The sequence below is a fragment of the Anser cygnoides genome, chromosome 23 (assembly GCF_040182565.1).
Source record: "Anser cygnoides isolate HZ-2024a breed goose chromosome 23, Taihu_goose_T2T_genome, whole genome shotgun sequence".
Classification (NCBI taxonomy): Eukaryota; Metazoa; Chordata; class Aves; order Anseriformes; family Anatidae; genus Anser; species Anser cygnoides.
In genome coordinates, this window is record NC_089895.1 from 6,387,860 (window position 1) to 6,407,074 (window position 19,215).

A 19,215-nucleotide genomic window follows, 5' to 3' on the forward strand; every position below is an offset into this window, starting at 1 on the left:
TCACAATTCCATTGAAGATTTTGTGGGCAGTCACTTACTGGTTTTGGCTACGGAGCTGCTGAAAAAGGAGCAAAATGGTAGGTGAAGAAGAAAAAGACCTCGCTTAATGATTTCAGAGAAAATATGTACATGATACTCTTCTTTTTTTCCCCAATATCAGAACCACTGACATCAGAGAACTTTTTCACTGAATCAAAGTCGTAAGGAAAGTGTATTTGGTGTGGAAATACAATTATTTTGGTAAGGATCGTTTTAGAGGATCACCATTGTATTTTCACTTGTTTCAATGGTCAAATTCTTAGCAAGGTCTATCCCTTTAGAGCATATGCTGCCATGGTCTTATACGCACATGCAAATACACACATTCACACGCATGGCTACGTACCATACATATACCAACTCTCATTCTAAATGTTCAAATTGCCTCCGCTGATTTTTTTTGCTATTTTAACAGATATATCCTAAAGGCATAGAAATCTGTGTTTATATTTTACTAGTAAACCAGATGACAGCTGAAAAGCAATACCAAGGAATTCTCAGAGTAGGTACACGGCTCATTGGAAAGCCATCCTTGAGTCGGAAAAATGTCAACTTGAAATACCCTTAAAGGCGTAAATCTGCTCTATTAGAGAGGCAAAATCATTCTGTTCTCCGTTTCATCCCGTAAATTCCATTAAAGATCTTGTGTTTTCCCTCCTTCACCACCACCAGTTTTCATCTGACAATCCAACAACTAAATTCAGGTCTTTTCCTCCTTAGCACGCACTAGGTGCAGGCACGACCACTGGAATGTGCAGAGAAAGGAAGAGATCAGAAAGAAAATGAAAGCCCACATCAGTCTTAGACATTTATGATGTACATTTCTATATGTGTGGATGTACTTTTGTGCATGTATTGACTACATCTGCACACAGCCTGTGTACAGATCTGTACATTTAATCTCCTTCATTCAATCTGTACATTTATTCTCCTGAATGCACTCTCTTATTCCCCTCATCCATCAGCCCTTTGTTGCCATTTAAAATATTGGTACTAATTAGTAAGAATAAAACCGACCACAGGAAAAGATAAAGCACTTTACCCCAGGCACATCCTTTAAGTATCTGCACATCCACTTTTCCTTTACAATTTCTTTAAAATGTCTCCTCCGCGGCGCTCCCTTCGTGGGCTGCTTCTAAAATTGCCGTTGTGGATTGAGCGGCAGCAAAAGGCAGAGGAGGAGGAGGAGGAGGGGAGAAGAGGAAGGCGCGGACACGGAGGAGAAAAGCCAGCCTGCCCCGGCGCCCAACTTCCCTGCGCCCACTCCCGCTGCCTGCCTCGGGCCCCTCAGCGACGGCAGACGGCCGGGCACAACTTTGCGAGCTCGGGGGAAGCGGGGAGCCCCTCCGAGCCCCCCGGGGGCGGCGTTGGGGTGCGTGCGAGGGGGGAAAAGGCGGCGCCGAGCCCCCTGCCCGCCGCCTGAGGTGGCTGCGAGCTGAGGTGGCTGAGGTGGCGGGGCCGCGCTGCCGCCCTCCCTCCATTTTCCTGCCGCCCGCCCGGCCGCGCAGGACGCCTCAGGGGGGCCACTTCGCCTCGGGACCAGCCCGGGGAGCTCGGGGGCCGTTTTGGGGCGGCAGGCTGCGGGGAGAGCCGGGCTGCCCCCGGCGGGACGGAGCCGGCAGCAACTTAAGGGAGGATGGCAGCGCTGCCCGGGCTGCCGAGCCGCCGGGAGAGCCGCGGGGTGCCGACGGACAGCCGGGGGAGCTGGGTGCCGTGCGCCGCTGCCTAACGACCGGCGCTAAGATGGAATTTCTCACCTGGCTTTTCCCCGCCTTGGTCCTGCTCTGCACCCAGCAGCACAGGTGCATCAGGTAAGGCAGACCCGCTCCGGGGGCTTAGCGGCGAGGGCTGCCCCGAGGGGGAGCGCGCTCGGCGGGGAGCGGGCACCGCGGGCTCCGGTGCTGCGTCCCCGGCTGCTGCCGGCGGGGGACCCGTGGGTCCTGCCGGATAAGGGACCCCTGCTTCCCCCGGGTGAGGATGCTCCTCTGCCAAGCTGAGGGAACGGAAGGGGTGTTCTCAGCGGGACGCCGCTGGAGGACTTTTCCTGAGGCGCCCACCCGAAGCTGGGGGCGATCCCCGGGTGCGGTGGCTCCGCACACCCCGGAGCAGCCCCGGAGGGTGCCCGCTTGAGCACGAAACGCCCGCAGAGCCCAGCAGGAGCGGGGCACTGCCCCCGCAGCCCTGCTTGGGGCTGCCCCAGCGACAAACCCCAAACCGACATCCCTCTGGCAATACCCCACACCGACATCCCTTTGGTGATGGGCTCGGGATGGCTCCTGGACCTGAGATGAGAGGATGGGCCTGGCAAAGATCTTACAGAAAGTTTGAAGAACACCGGCCATTTCTTTCAATAATAAATTTCAAAGATAAATGTTTGTGATCCTCAGTCACATTTACTCAGGAGGTGTTAGCTAGGCAACCAGCTATGTTCGCTATATATTCTGTACAGATCTGGAGGCTGGATGTGGAGAAAGCTTGCCATGATTATGCAATGAAAACAGAAGGGGGAGTAAAAAAGGACTTGCTGCATGTAAAAACATGCCCACATCATCCAGAGCAGAGGTGGCTGTGATATTAAAGGGGTCTTCCTACTTCTGCTTTATAGACATTGCTAATAACTTCAGAGGAGTAGAAGAGGCAAAGCGATTATCGTAGGAAGACACAACATTGCGGTCACAGTCTTTGGAATTAATTAGTGAGCTCTCTTTTTTCCACTGGAAAGAAAAAAGATCTTGCATTAAAGGAAGTGTCAAGTCAACTGCTCTTATGCAGGACTGGCACAATGACTTATCCTGTGACCTTGAATCTGTTACCCAGGGCCAGATCCTGCCACCTTCATGCTCTGAAGCAATCCAGTGTTAGACTGAAGGCAGAGGAGAAGATACTGATTATGACCAAAGGGCATAGAGATCTTGCCCCTAATTTCAGTGGTCCTGTTTCTCTAACTGCACTTGGGCTAGCACTAACTATTTTGGTTAAAAAGTAGTGTTTGAGTAAAACATAGATTTAAAAAGAGTGTTATGGAACAATCAGTCGTCTCAGCTTCTGCCTTCAAGATCTGTTTCTAGTCACAGAAACTGCCAGGATATGTGCAACCTGCCATTTTTTAGGTAAATTGTCATTGGATTAATTGCCTAGTTACTTGACTTTCTTCCTCCCGGTGCACAATAGTGACAAGTTGTTTGTTAGAAATATATATGCTTATGGCAGAAGGCAAGGAAAGGCAAATTCTAGCTTGTGAAATTCAAACTGCCTGGTTCTTAGTAGTTTTTCAAATATGCCGAAGTGTAAGACATGCAGTGCTCAAAGCAAGCTGCACTGGTCAGTACAACACAGCTTTCTGAAGATTCAGGATTTAGCATGGCTATGGGAGAACATTGTTTAATCCTGTAAAAATTGAGCAAGCTTGCTTGCATGTATACTTTTGATGAGTTAATGAGATGGAACTAAAACAAAACTTTACCCTTGCATCAGTAAAATTACTCACACAGATATGACTCTTGACCTATGAAATAATTCCCCTTCTAAGACCCCAAGAAGCACATTAACTCTTGTTTTTCTTTCTTGGAGTCCTATAATATGACATTTTTGGTAAGAGATGCTTTTACAAAGAGCAGTATTAGTAAAATACTGTGGTTTTAGAATAATGGGCAAAACTACCAATAGCTACATTTGTATTGCTCTGATTTTGCTTTCTAAATGTAATGTGATTCATAGTTATGATGACAGAGGCCATCCAAAACCACTCAATTCTCCGGTCATGAGTTCTACAGCCTGTATATTGACAGGTGTAAGCAAAAACATTTCCAAAAAGAGGAACATTTCAGAGAATTCTGAACTCAGTAGTATGACATAAGATGTCCCAGAGGGAAAGCTACCTATTAAAATAACACTAAGGTTTGGTAGAGGAGAGAAGTGAGGAACATATGCAGCCTGCTTCCTCGTGGCGTTTTTGAGTACCCTTTGAGGGTGCTTAAAAGAGCTGTACTTGACGCAATTTCTCTGTCCTGTGCTATTTGACTGAAGTGAATGAGCCAAATTCAACCTAAGTCAGCACTGTTTACTTATGCCAATATTGTTTTCATGTAAACAGTTCTATAAAAGTAGTACTTTTTGGTCTGCTTTTGGCAATGATTAGTGGCAAGAAATTTGGCACCTATGTGATTGAGAGCTCTTTGGGGCAAAGACCATTTTATCAGCTTGATATGCTGTGGATGTCACAAAACAAAAATATCAGAATGATTCTCTAATTAAAAGCAGGTGTATCATTTCTATTAAAGATTCTACTATATTAAATGGCTTTTATACATTTGCATAAAATTGTCCTCCTGTACTGTATCTCCCTCAGTCTTTTACTTCTAGTCATGGAAATGGGGGAGCTTTAACACGTGAATATATGCAAAGAGTGGTCTATTTTCTGTAGCTTAAAACTCACCGAGTTTTAGTGCTTTGATGGGGCTTTGATGTTCAAAAGGTTGCCATGAATTTAGCTTAATGCTTTTTCAATTACATTTCAAAATACAGAGCATATTTACAGTGAGCTTCACTTAAGAGTCCGGAATGGCAGATGGGAAGATACACACACTGCCCTGGATAATCCTGGAGCTTGACAGAGGCCAGATTGTTCACTGACCTTGCTGGATATTCCTTGTGTTTTTCCCAAGAAAAGGTTTTCTTGAGTGGCAGTGACATCTGGGACTTTTGCCCCCAAAAGAGATTATCTCAAAGGAGAGGAAATGTACTCCATCCCAGTCCTCAGTATCAGTCGGACTGGCATTTCCATCTTCCAGGTTAAAAGATTCATACAGCATCTATGTCACCTCCCCAAATAGAATCAGTCAAGCTAGCAGATTTAAAGAAGCAACGGAGATGCAAAAGTCGCTTTCCACATCGTACTGCAGTATATATTTGTCAAAAGGTTAGCACACTCTCCCTAAAAGTGTGACCTGAAATCGGTATCTCATTGGCCACCAACTTAGAGATGCTGTTGAGCTTTTGGCACTGCTGCTAGAGCTTTTGGCACTGCTGCGCAAAAATAATATTGCTAATGTTGTATCTTACTCAGCTGCTGTAGTGCACACAGAATATAGAGGTTGCCTCTTTCATTGGTTTAATATAAAGACTTAGCAGATTTTTTTCAGTAATGTTGATAAATATCCAGCAACCATTTTCAAGCAGTGTTCTCGAAGACAGTGAAGACAGGCTAACATCTCACTTGCCTGACAAGCCTCTTCGAGACGTGCTGTCCGAGTTGATTGATGCTTCTCCTCCAGAGCATTCCAGATAAGCAGAATGCCATGGTCCCACAGCAGCTGGGAGAAAGGTGTCAGCTTGAATAGAAATGATTCTAGGATACACCTGCTTTTGATTCTAGAACCGACAATACTGAGCTCTAAAGGAGATGGATTTCTTTGCTCTGTCATTTGATCCATTGCTTAGAGTTGCTTTCCTAACCTGTGTCAAGGACAGCTTTGTTAGACAAAGAAGAACTTCATAATTTTCCTAGGTTTATCACTGGTGGTTTCATCTTTCCTTTGTCTACTATGCAAGAGAATTATTTTTTTTTCAGAGTTTAAACAGCAGAAATCAGTTTTCTACTGTTAACAACCAGGTCTGTTGAAGTTCTCAAAATGCTGAAACTCCACAGTTGGATGGATGAAAATATATTCTCTGAAATATCTGCTTGAAATGAGATGGGTACAGAGTGAGAACGTAGATAAAAAAACATCCTTCTCAGCTTCAGATTTGGGAATGATTTCCAGAGAGATATTAGTGCACAGCATATGCTGTGGTTAGGTCACCTAGGCACCCCGCTCTGGCCTGGTGCAAAGTAAAGGTAAGCTTTTGATGAGCTGTTACGCCCCTTGAACTTACCAAATCAATAGCTTAATTTTAGAAATTCATTTTCTTACTAAAACAAGCTCTAGAGCAGCCTACATCAGGAAGCAAACTTGCTAATTCCACTAATGGTAGTTTCCTTTCTTTTAATCTTTACTGCTTACATTACAAAAAGCTAATCCCTTCCAATGAGTATTTTATATGCTGGTCTTGCTTTTTCAGGTAAAACACATGAACAATATTTTAGGCCATTATAATCCCTACTGCTTATCAAGGATTAATGACATTCTTCCACCATCCTTCACGTAACTTGAAAGCACTGGGTGTGATGTACGGAGCGTTGGCTCAGTGGAGTTACCCCAGACTGGTCTGTAAAGTGCCGTGAAGCTGAAGGCCTGCTTTTCAAGTCATCCTTTCTGACCGGATAAAAAAAAAAAAAAAAATTATATGTAGAATATTTTTGAGTTTGGTATTTTTCTTCCCCCTCAATAATCTTGAGGGAAAAAAAAAAAAAAAAAGAGGGGAATGGGAAATTTCTGCGATGCTGGAGGACCCGGGATAACTTTAGACCTGAGGAGCACACTTGAGGCTGACACAAGCAGGACTTGGACGCATTTCCACCAGGCTGAATCACACACCCAAGCATACAGCCCCGGCTCCATCACTCCTATGTCTGTTGCTATGCTCTAGTCCCGTATTCATCTTCCTGGAAAAGCCTAGTGTTAGCAAAAGCTTTTGTTAACTCGCTGATAGCTGTCTGTAAATGCGACTGTAGGTTATGGTGCTTCCCAGCTTCTCTTTGTGTATTTAGAAGCAATTCAGCCAACACCATGCCAGTGAGAACAGCAGTAACTGAGGAATTTTGTTGCCCATTTGTAGAAATTTAAAAATGAACCAGCAGTATAAACATAAACAATGCTTAATCTAGCCATAAAATTATTTCAGCTGTAATACTTTTAACAACCCCCACTGGTATAAAGTGCATATAGCACTATTAAATTCAGCAGATTTGTTACACTGATGATCTGACCCTAAGGCTTTATTAATAATAGAAACAAGATTCTTTTAATTGTGTCATGGATATTTAAGTAAAACTCCCTCTAGATTGTAATCTGCTTAAAACACATGGCAAGCTCTAGCCCACAGTTTTTAACCCAACTCTGTCATCTGAACTTGCTTTTAGCTCTGTGGCTCTCCATAATGCCATTACAATAGACTACTGGCACAGGATAATTGCTGCACACTGTCAATGCTTTTTCAAACAAAAAAAGATGAGGCTTGAGGCAGTTCTTATGGCATTATTTCTTTTATAGCAAGTGCCTGATTGTAAATTGGTTATCTGGGAATGATTTCTTGATGCGCGCATGTAGAGATACCTAATGTGAAAGGGGAGCAGCGGATTTTTTTTCTATTATTTTTGTCAGCTTGATTACTCATGGCATTCTAATTTTACAACTTGTATCTAGCACTGTCATTGTGTATGGAGGAAGCATAAGCTACATTCTGCCACCCTCACAGCTCAGGCTCGCAAGATAGGCCACCATACTGCAGCCACCTTTTGACTCGAGTATCGTTTTAAAAACACTTTGAAGAACTTGGCTGCAGTTTTAGCAAGATAAATCAGAAAGCACCATCTTCAACTGAAAAGACGAATAGATTTTTGGCAGATAGTGTATATTCATTCAGGTATATCTGCCTATAAAAGAGGTTTATATATTTTACTGATTAGTAATACCACTATAAATCTATGGCTGAGACTTACATCTTACAAATGAGTACATTTCTAAACAAAATACTTAAAAGATAGTCTCATTCTCTATTCTGCCAAGGTCTTAATTTAAATAATTCTTTGTTTTCTGCATTAACTGACAGCCTTAGTATTTCCAGAAATAGGATGGTGGACGTAAAAGAAAATAAATTAAAGAATTTCTGATCTGCAGTGGTTGAGGGTCTTGCAGAAGAAAGCCAGAGCTTAGCCCTTGGATCTTGTCAAGTATTATTAAACAGTGATTTTCTTTAAGTAACAACTGACACGTGGAAGACTGAGAGATCAGCACATAGGAAATGGCAGTCTGATAGAAAGAAGTGTTTGATTGGTTGGTGGGATGCAATAAAGAAGGAAAAGTCTTTATCGACATCTATCATAAATCTTCAGAGCCTTTCTTTAAATCAATTACATTATTCCAATTTATATAGCTGAGAATATGGCTCTGAGTCTCCCAAGATCCTTACTCAGAAGAGATAAAGGGAAGTGAGAAATGTCTGGGACTGTCATTTTAGATGAACAAACAGCAATCTGCTTATGGCAAGGCAGCGTTACAAATGTGTTTAATATATATATCCAATTTCAGCATTTTGCATTGAGCTAATGAAGTTTCACCGTGGAGCCGTGTCCCTATACTTTAAGGTCACTTAGGCTTTGACAACTCTGTTAATGCAAATTTTCAGTGTCTCAGCTGCTCAGGACTTACATTTATACATTGTTATCCCAGAACTCCTCCCTTTTATAATTGATTCCATACACATGGGGCAAGAATTTCATCACCAGGGTGATCAAAGACTTTTCTTTCAGTTCCCTGTGAGAAGAGTTGGTTATTGTAGGATACTCTGCTACCGTGCTAGCAGTGACTGCATGGGCTAAGCTGAATGCCCGGACTGGCATATTTTGGAGAGAAAAAACACGTGCTTTATGTGGGTCAATGTCACATGAACACTCTAAGAAAGTTATGTAAGTACCAAGGCAGAATATATTTATGGTATATTACTCTGCAGTCTTCCGTCAGTGTTTAACAAGCTTCTCTTCTGTTACTAGTGACATACATCTCTCAAATGCCACATTTATTGCTGGCCTCAGTGGAAGATGCTAAAACAGTGCTCAGACAGCTCCGCTATAGTACGTGCATTCACATACGTGCCTCTCTCGAACCACTAGCAATTTTCCTCTTTGCAAATAGTTGTGGTAGACATTGTCACAGTCCTTCCCTTATCTATTCCTGTCATGTCAATCACAGTGCTGGCAAGAGGGATTATGTGAGCAGGCACAGATCTGCTCCAAAGGAAGTCTGCTAGCTCAGTTTAAACAGTTAATGAAGACAATTTGAGTTTGACTTTGCTTCTAAGAGACTATGGAATAGCTCCTTCTACCAGGAGGGTTGAGGGGCTGGTATGTGACAGGTGCTGGAAAGGCAACACAAAACGGTGCTGGTATCTTCAGAGAGCGTCGCTGGGTCAGAAAGAAGCGTATGCCTTGCACCCAAGAGAAGGAGCCTTGTTTCTGGGAGGGGGCCTGTGGCATGCTGCACAGATCTGGCAGCAGCACACCACCTCCCCAGCACAGCCTACTGACTGCTGGTGGACCACTCGCGTCCCAAGAGTGACTGCAGAAGGCTGTGTGCGTTGCAGCATCCTACACTCCTGACCCAAGGACATAAGGCCAAACGCCCATGCTGCCTGATGCTGGCAAGGGGAAAACAGCAGAAGCTGGGTGCCTCCCGGAATGATGGAACCGTCCCTCTGTGCCCAGAGCTCTGGGGCACCTGGGGGAAGGTGGAGTGGGACAGAGACATGTTGGTGTGACAGACAGCTCGCTGCTGCACACTGTGCACATCACATTTGAAGATATACGTCCCTTCTTGTTCTCAGCTGTTCCACAGTGGTGCTAGGAGCTGTCACAGCTGCTGTGTCCTGCTACCCAGGTAGCTGCATTTCAGCATCCACACATGCATTTCAGCATCCACACATGCATTTCATGCAGCATACAAAGTATCTTGCTTTTTCTTATGCTTTCTTTACATTTCTAAACCTTTTTTTTTGTTTTAGAAAAAAAAGTGTGTGCTTTTATCTCAGAAAGAGGTGGTGTTCTTGCCTGAAATATGTTTTGATTTAAACAGAAACATCTGAAATGGTCTTCCCATCTGTATACAGTATTGTTCCACTAAACTGCCAGTCATGCTTAGCTGATTACACTGTTGGTGGTCTCTAGAGTAAAAGAGGCAATGTCTTCAATTTTCTGTTATTTTTATGTCTGTAAACAAAGGCAAGTTTTAAAAGTTATTTACTCTCTTTACCTAGAGCTATGACTGACATTGGAGATTACATAGGCTCCAACATCGAAATATCCTGGTTACCCAACCTAGATGATTTGATGAAAGGGTATGCACGGAATTTCAGGCCTGGGATTGGAGGTGAGACATTGAGAATTGTCTTCTATTTCTTGCAATCCTTCTACCCTCCGATGTTTATCAGAACTTCATTTTCCACATGACGAAAAAGTTGCAGTTATCTTGTACTTGGATACTGGAAAAGGTAACAATCAGCAATTTGCCCATTCTGCTGTACAACACAACTAGCAATGCACTCTTCTCGCTGATACAGTTCTTAGACCCCTGATAACTAAGTTGAAATCATTTTGGATTGTATTGTGACAGTAATTTCTGCAATTGCTTGAAGTCATTAAACCAGAGGATGTGATTTCCAGAAGAGATTCCATAAGTTTCAGTAGTTGTGCTTGTATTTCATTTCCCTCATTACTGAAGGGAGGTGTTCTGTTGAAAACTGAGGACACAATCTGCTAAAGATGGGAGTCTCTTGCCCTAATGCAGATTTCATTTGGAAAGTGCAATTTACCATGGAAGACTCTTCAATGAATTCACTCCGTATGAAAGAATTAACATTCTTTGGTCATCTACATATTTAACTTGCTATGATGATGTAAATCATGCCATTCAAACATTTTTTCTCAGGTCCTCCTGTTAACGTTGCTCTTGCAATTGAAGTAGCCAGCATCGACCACATCTCAGAGGTGAACATGGTACGTTATGAGTTAAACTCACCAAGTTGTGAACGTAAGTACTGCAATGGCAGAAAGTGTAGGTGGCTAACTAAACAGAGAGGTAATTGATTGTTTAAATTAAAATGGGCTGAGTATAAAATACTTCTGTGCACAGGGAACAGCTAGGACATGTCTAAACCAATCCAATGATTTTTGACCACCTCCCGAGGCATCATCATGTTTGTTTAGCACCACTTGTTGACTGGGATTTCTCTTCTCGTAGGAATATACCATGACGGTATTTTTGCACCAGAGCTGGCGAGATGAGCGTCTGTCTTACAACCACACCAATGAAACTCTGGGCTTAGACAGCCGGTTTGTGGACAAGCTCTGGCTGCCAGACACTTTCATAGTAAATGCCAAGTCTGCCTGGTTCCATGATGTGACTGTGGAAAACAAACTTATCAGGCTCCAGCCAGATGGGGTCATTTTATACAGCATAAGGTGAGCAAGAGAGGGTGCAAGTGTAGTCGGTCATGTGTTAACTTTTTGAATAGACTTCAAAGCAATCACTCATTTTTCCCACAATAATTCCGTAAAATAACCATTAATTCAAAGCAAAACCAACTTCTGGTCACTCCTATTGAGAGATCCCTTTGCTTTACAAGGATTACGCTGCCAGAAATGTACCCTCAGCAACACTACCAGATTTTCCACTGAGTAACCACTAATCACTTTTCAAAATGAAAAAGAAGCTTCTCATAACTATTCGGGCACCAGGGAAGGAGATGCTGAGTGCAAAACAAAGATTCTGTTCTCCACTTTCTCGCTGTTTTCCATGGGAACTATGAGTCTGATTTAGGTTTAGCTTCTCCATCTTAGGAACAGAGAAAGCAGAAGGTCCAGAGCCATCCTTACGGTATTGGTAATGATCTCTGGGACAGTGGAAGGGACCAAATTTGGCTCAGAAAAGTCCTTTTATCAGCACACAGTCTTGACTCTGACATTAGGCAAATCATTTGACTTTTCAGCTCTCTCTCCCCTCCCAATCTTTGGGTTTCCCACATGCTTAGCAAAGAAAATAGCCCTATGAATTTTGAAAATAGTGTGTTGTAATAGTATTATTAAGGTTTTCAGAGTTTTCTATTTAGTCTTTGGGTTCTGAGAAAAAAATAAAGTCGCCAGCTCTATCTGAGTGCAACTAACTGCTGTTCATTTTGCTTGGGACAGGATTACCTCAACGGTGGCCTGTGACATGGACCTTTCCAAGTACCCAATGGATGAGCAAGAATGCATGTTGGATTTGGAGAGCTGTAAGGGCTGAGTACAGTGTTTCATATAACCTACATGTTGCTTACAGCCTGCATATATGGTACTTAGCTCGCTGGAGTGATTTTAGTCACTGCAATGTAAGGGGCACTTAGGATTTACAAATAAAGGGTAAAAACATGAATCAATTCATTCTCTGTTGGGCATTAGACTGTGGACGTTTCAATGCTGGTTCAGCTCTGTTCTGATTCAAAACTGTAGGATTTAATCCAGTTAAGAACAACCTACAGTCCTGCTGATGATAAATGTCTGGAACTTTGTGCTTGATGTAAAACGTAGAGGAACTGTGACAGTCTTTTCAGTAGCATTACTGAGGTTTCCATCAAATCCAGTGAGAAGAAGTAAAGAAGCCCACAGGCAAAATTTGGTGTGCTATTTTTCCTTTGTGAGAAAATATGGAAAAGAAAGAATTCTGTTTTTAATGAATGAGATTGTGACTAACTCTTGCATAGCCATTTAGTTTGCCTAGGCATTCTTGCATGTTACACCAAAATCAATCAGAATACTGCAGAGATTGGCTTAAATTCATTTACACTCAGAAAGGTGAGTGAAGAATTAATTTATATTTTGTCCAACCTGTATTTTATCTATGATCGGCATGTTATTTCCATGAGCATTAATACTTTTGAATTAAATTCACTTACACAAGCAGGGGCCACCCAATTACTAGCAATGAATTTGGCCTGTTGTGATTTTTATATTGAGTCTGGAAGACTGGGAGTCCTCTGGATCTGGGCTCAGAGGTTCTGGGAGTTCCAGAGATTTGTGAACAGCAATTTCTGACCAGAAGCATGAGCCTTTGATGCAAGTTTCTCTTCTTTTTTAGCACGGACTTTGTTTGCTAGGCGATTAACCACAATACCATTTTATCCTGTCAAAAATAGCAATCTACAGTTTCACTTATGTAATCACCAAATGCAGAGGCAGCAGACAGTGAAGCAGTGATCAATTCTCTCTCCCTGCAAGTTCTTCAGGGAATTTTGGTGGTGGTTGAATTTTTTAATTGAATTTGAGGATTTGGTTTCAACAAAAAAGTAGAAATAAAGCCTCTTTAAACCACTGAATGGTTTAGTAGCAAGTTGTGCATTAACAAAAAACACAACTAGCAGACATTGATTTCCTATGGATTTGCGTGTTACATAAATCCACTCTTGCATCTCCCACCCTTCTCTCATGTCCCTGGTACCATGCACCTCTCCCTAGAAGTTATTTGCCAGCTGCCACCCATACTAAACTGCAATAATTATAGGTTGATATACATGGCGATTGTCAACCTAGCTTCTGCATCTCAGAATGGACACGGGTCTGTGTTATAATCTTTTCTCTAACTGGATGCACTAATTTGATTTTCTGTTCTCTACACACCATTTCTTACCAAACTTGCAAGAATCTCACATCTTGTATGCAAAGGAGCTTTTTGAGACAGTTGGAATATTTCTCATGACACTGAAGCGCACTGTGCCATACCACATAGTGTTAGTCAGTGTGAATCAACTTGGATTATTCTCCCTATAGGAAAGCTACTCTTGATGGGATCCTGGAAACACTGGGGTTGCCAGGATAGTGAATTATCTAGACTGAATCACAGTATGTTTGCATTGGGACCAATGAAAATCAGTGTAGCAAAGGAACTACACGACTTCCACAATGAGCCTCCTAGGTTCTTAATTTCTTCCCCAAGCTTTGTATTTATTCAACTTTCTTTTGGCAGATGGCTATTCTTCAGAGGACATTGTCTACCACTGGTCAGAAAACCAGGATGAAATCCATGGGCTGGATAAGCTGCAGCTTGCTCAGTTCACAATCACCAATTACCAGTTCACAACAGAAATGATGAACTTCAAATCTGGTAACAGGATCAGTCTTCGATTCAGGGACAGTAGTGAATCTTTTCCTGCATGCGGAAACCTCCTATATGTATAATAGAAAATCCCTCCTCTTCAGTAACTAATTTAAATAATCTGTCAGGTTCCTGATAATTTTTTTTTTTGCTCATACTTGCAAAAATCGCTAACCTTTTGCTTTCAGGTAGCCACTGTAGCATATTATGTCCTTTAGCTCTATTTGCTTGATAAAATACTGCATGGAATAGCCAGACAGCACTTGACAAAAAACACTTGAGGTATAGCTCACATTTTCCTGACCTAATTTGCAACTTCGGATAAAGAAAAATTTCCATTAGCCCTGATGTTATGAGGCTTATGACGTACAGTCAGATCATTCTAATTCTATCCAGTAGAAGTCAGTGGTGTGTATGCATATCACTGGCTTTATTGCAATGTTTGTAAAAGATTGGAGTCATTTCTTTCCTGCTGATTTTTCATCCTCTTTCATGTATTCAGATCCTCATTTATGCTGCACATCTCCTCTAAGCTCTTTTTTGAGTTTGAAATTAACTTGGCCTTTTAAAAAATCTAAATTTAGTATCTGGAGGACTTTCTACAGCAGATGATAAGACAGTACACATTTTGAAGCAATACTGTTATTCGAGAAGACTCATGATTTTATTTTCAGATCTGGCATTGATATGACCTGAGACAAATCATTTGACCTATTCTTAGCTAACTGTGCTGATGAGAACCGCACTACCTCGTGCAGGGTTTATGAGGACTAATTGGAAAAGATTCATAAAAGCTTTTTGTGATCCCTAGCCAAAATCATTTTGTTTAAGAATGTCGCTCTGCATCATTATAGGAAATGTTATTTTAAATACCAGTTTAACTGCAATTTACACAGTCAAAATCTTTCTTTGTCTGCTCTTTTTATCAGCAGGTCAGTTTCCCAGGCTCAGTCTCCACTTCCACCTTCGGCGAAATCGAGGAGTTTACATCATTCAGTCTTACGTTCCTTCTATCTTACTAGTGGCCATGTCGTGGGTATCCTTCTGGATCAGCCAGTCAGCTGTGCCTGCCAGAGTGTCATTAGGTAAAGCAGATAGTTTGGGGAATTAACAGGGAAGGGTATGCTGAAATTGTAATTATACAATTATGCTTTCTAATATAACTCACTTTCCATTAAGGTGCACTTATGAACGCTGTGTTAAAATTTGCAGAAGGGAGTGTCCTTTAAAATATTTCTTTCGTGATTTCTGTCATACTATCAGAGCAGCTGCCTCAATAAAGAACACAGACATCTAAAGATGGTTAAAAGCAGTAGTGAGTGTAAGGCAGTTGTATGAAATAATTGATTTGAAGGAACTGGAGCTGTGACAAAAGCGTTCCTAGAGCTTGTTAACCCGTTTGTCTGAGTAAGGTTTGCAAGTCCAGATCCAAACGTTTTTGAGAGTTAAATCTTCTTGCTTTGTTTGTCCAGAACTAGAGCAAAAACAAGGATAAGATGTTCAAAGCTGTGTTAGTCATAGAAATCCAGTCTTTACAAGCTCTTTAAATCCCGTTTGGAAAATCAGAAACCACACCATTAAGAGTCTCCTACTGTGAAAAGTATTCCTCAGTTTCAGATTAGTAAATATGCTTATTCAGGTATACTAAAGGAACTTTCTCATACCACACTGCAGGTATAACTACTGTTCTTACTATGACTACGCTGATGGTCAGTGCCCGGTCTTCACTTCCACGAGCATCTGCCATCAAGGCGCTTGATGTTTACTTCTGGATATGCTACGTGTTTGTCTTCGCTGCACTTGTAGAATATGCATTTGCACATTTCAATGCTGACTACATGAAAAAGCAAAAGAACAAGCTCAAGGCAAGAAGGCAGAGTGGAGAGGTCAGTAAGCCAAATACTGTGAAAAGATTTGCAAAAGCAGTGGCTCTGCATTACAACCTTTGTCTTCTTTGCAAGATTTCTTGCTTAACACTTCTGTTATGTTAATATAGCAAGCGGCTAAAAGCAGCTGTTAATTTTCCCATGCAGCATGGTTAGCATTACACTAAATGCAACATATTCTTACATGATTTGTTGCTGTATTTAAGATAGGAAATGGAGAATAAGAGAGAATGAGTAAGAAGAGATGCGAAGTATGTCTTGAGCCAAATTTTTACATCTTATACTTGGAGAATATATTTAGAGCCTTTGATATTTGTCCAGTCCTCAGTGTAAGTTAAGGTAACCTAGAGTTACACCTGTAGGGTCGGGCAATATCAATATGACACTATTATACAAGATGGGGAAGAAAAGCCTTTTATCAAAACATATTATTTCGCAGTTTCTTCTGCTAAGGCTCTTTTAGGTCTTCTACAGCATAATAAAATACCATCAGCAAAACAGAAAAGTAGGCTTGTAGTCTTATTACTTCGTTTTAGGAAGCTGTAGCAGATATGACTGATCAACGTTCATTTTCTGTCCCACTTCCACATTCTCTTGGCTTTGACAAGAGCCTGTAAACTGCCTGCTGGCTTTGGCCACACAATGGGATAACTTTCATCTCAAAGTCAGTCAATACGCAGTCAGGAATGCCTCAACATGCTGTCTCAGTGGTGTCTAGCTTGGATGAAATACCTTTGCGTTATAACTTACTGTTACAGGTTCTCCTCTTTCCTTTGCAGGTAAACGTGAAGAATGCCATCGTTCTGTTTTCCCTTTCCATAGCTGGTGTGCACCAGGAACTGGCCATTTCCAACAGGCACCACCGCATTCCCAGAAGTCTGCCCGGATCATACGGCACAATAGAAATAGAAACTGGAGAGACAAAACTGCGGCAAGAAATGAAACTGGATAGAAAGAGTGGTCTGAAGTCCCTCTTTAAGCCCATTGATGCTGATACCATTGACATATACGCCAGAGCAGTGTTTCCTGCAGCCTTTGCAGCAGTCAATGTTATATACTGGGTTGCCTACACAATGTAAAAAAACTATATGAAGAGCTACAAATTGAACAATACCTACACACTGAAAAGTCCTTGCTGAAACTGTATTGTTCCATCTCTTCTCAAAATATTTTCTGATGAGCTTGAGACACTTCTAGTCAAGAAACTCCTACAATCAATTCCTACTAAAAGCAGCAAGAGGAACAATTTGTTACTGATCTGATTTGATACATTAATAACTGTACTCTGCCAAACAGTCCCAGCTCCTTTTGTTTCCTCTCTTGCCGTGAGACAGTTTTTAATATGTATATATTTGCAGCAAACGTTTAAATCTTAAATTACCATGGTTTTCCTCCACCTGAAGAGCTGATAAGTAATGAAGGTTTAGCTTTTCACACTCAGAGCATTTCCTTTTTCTTAATGGAACAGCTAATTCCTCACTTCCACACAAGTGATTTTCTGCATCTTGCTTTCTGGGAGATGGTCCAGGTTTAACACTAGTGGTAAAGTTGGAGATTTTAATCATAAAAATCTCATGATCAAAGTAAAAAGGGAATAGAGGTGAGTGGAGGATTCTTCTTGAATTATTATTTGTCTTGGATACAAGTATTGAAAACGTTTAAATGCTCTTAGTCACAGCATGAAATAAAATATACTACACGGAATTCTACAGAATTGTTGATAATGATTGCATTACATTTCAGATCTAAGCTAATGAAAGTTTAAACACTTAAACAAAGTAACGTTTATTACCGTAATATGCCCCAAAATAGACAAAAGTGGTTTAGAAACACAGGCTTTCTATGTTGGATTGCAGAAAATTTCAAAGGTGCTTGGTAATGAAAGAACTCAGACTTTGATTTCGGGAAGGACTTGAGAATTTGCTGTTAGTTTCCAGGGACAGTCTGCTGCATGTGCCTCTGAAAATCTCCTTTTTGCATCTGGCCCTAAGTAGCTGAGTAAAGTTCAAAAACGTCATAAATGGCTTCAAGTTACTCAGTCGCTTTGAATATTTTTGCCATTTTTATTCAGAGGCTGACCTAATATACTATGTTAGGCCCTTTCATATTACTTGACAATGAAATTTATGGGTACTCATACATGCTCCTTAATGCAAGACTACATCAAGTCACCCAACTCATGCAAAGTAACCCTTTGTTCTGTAAATAATTCCAGTGATCTCAGCAAATGAACGCACTATACATAACAAATACAAGCTTCATAATTAACCTCTAAAAAAAAAAAAAACACAGTAAATATACTGGGATATGGATTAAAAAAACCAAAATATTTTCAGTATAGGAAACCAATAGAAGACACTTCATAAGGAAAAGGTATTTTTGAGGATTTTGATGCTTTGAAAAAGGTTGTTTCAAATGTAGGGATTGACACAACAGAACACACAAAACTAGAGAGGGAGGGTAGGAGGGAGAAACTAAGGCAGTGGCTGAAAGAAGGGAGCATGGGGAGGTGCAAGATTAAACAAGACAAAAGATGTAGATATGAGAAGAGCTGTGCTGGGCTTTGAAGGTGGGTATCTAGAATGCAGTGGCTGCTGAGCAATAGTTGCAATTGCATCGAGGAGGAAACAAGCGTTTGATCACAGCCCAGTGTGCTCATTCCTCCTGCCTTACATGTATTTGTGACATGTGGTCGGATTTCACATGACCAGAACTGAAAGAGCATTTTAACACAGATTTATAACTTAAAATGAGATTTGTTCAACATCACTGAAGTAAAGAGAATGCTCTGAAAAAAAATTAATGATCCTGAACTGAGCTGTAATAGAAAATATGCTCCCATCGTAAGTCAGGCTTAGGTTCACCGTTAGGATCGTTAGTTTCTGCTATAATGGAAAAACTTTCTGCCAACTGTGTGCTGGAAGGCACAAACTGACATCAAGCTATCATTCTTCCACAAAGTTCTTACCAGTCTAGCTCTGGTCTGAGACACCTGGATTCTGCTCCAAGCTCTGGCCACTGACTTGTTGGGAACCTTACTTAAGTCATTTCACTGCATCATCTGCAGAACTGATATATAACCATACTGAGTTCTTTCCTAAATCTTTGAGTTTTACAGAAGAAAAAAACCTTTCAGGAGACACAGAAACTTATCCTCCAACTAGGCAGGTGCATCCCAACAGTACTTGTGTGGTGCTATTTACCATAGTCACTGAGTCTCACATACTGAGTTAAGGTGAGGTATACCCAATTTTCATCTTATCCAGAAAGCTTTAATGAATTAAGGTGATCAGGGTTCTATTCTTCCGTCAGCTTATCATACTTCTATTTTATTTTTTCTGTTCCAGATGTTGAAATGTTAAATTACAGAAATGCACCATTTTGTTTTCTAAGTTCATTTTTGGTCAAGATCCCTTTCTTCCAAAGGAAGTTCAACAGCTGGAGCTGCAACCCCTTCTGTTCTCTTCTCAATCATTCTTACTGGTTTATGATTAAGTAGAGAGTGGGATGCA

At 41.4% G+C, this 19,215-nt stretch overlaps 2 protein-coding genes across 14 annotated transcripts in view; one reads left to right on the forward strand and one right to left on the reverse strand.

Annotated features, from left to right (window-relative positions):
• CFAP74 (cilia and flagella associated protein 74) overlaps positions 1 to 19,215 on the reverse strand; it is a 75,007-nt gene that overhangs the window by 45,656 nt on the left and 10,136 nt on the right. The window lies entirely within an intron of this gene.
• GABRD (gamma-aminobutyric acid type A receptor subunit delta) lies at positions 1,189 to 17,407 on the forward strand. Of its 2 annotated transcripts, none has more exons than XM_048067529.2 (9): positions 1,189 to 1,850; positions 9,949 to 10,061; positions 10,620 to 10,687; positions 10,932 to 11,152; positions 11,879 to 11,961; positions 13,689 to 13,826; positions 14,747 to 14,902; positions 15,492 to 15,703; positions 16,483 to 17,407. In XM_048067529.2, the coding sequence occupies exons 1-9, from the start codon at positions 1,783 to 1,785 to the stop codon at positions 16,780 to 16,782; spliced, it is 1,359 nt and encodes a 452-aa protein (XP_047923486.1). In that variant the 5' UTR covers positions 1,189 to 1,782; the 3' UTR covers positions 16,783 to 17,407. The 2 variants fall into 2 exon arrangements, with proteins under 2 accessions (XP_047923486.1, XP_047923487.1); XM_048067530.2 differs by having other exon boundaries at positions 1,190 to 1,850; positions 14,750 to 14,902.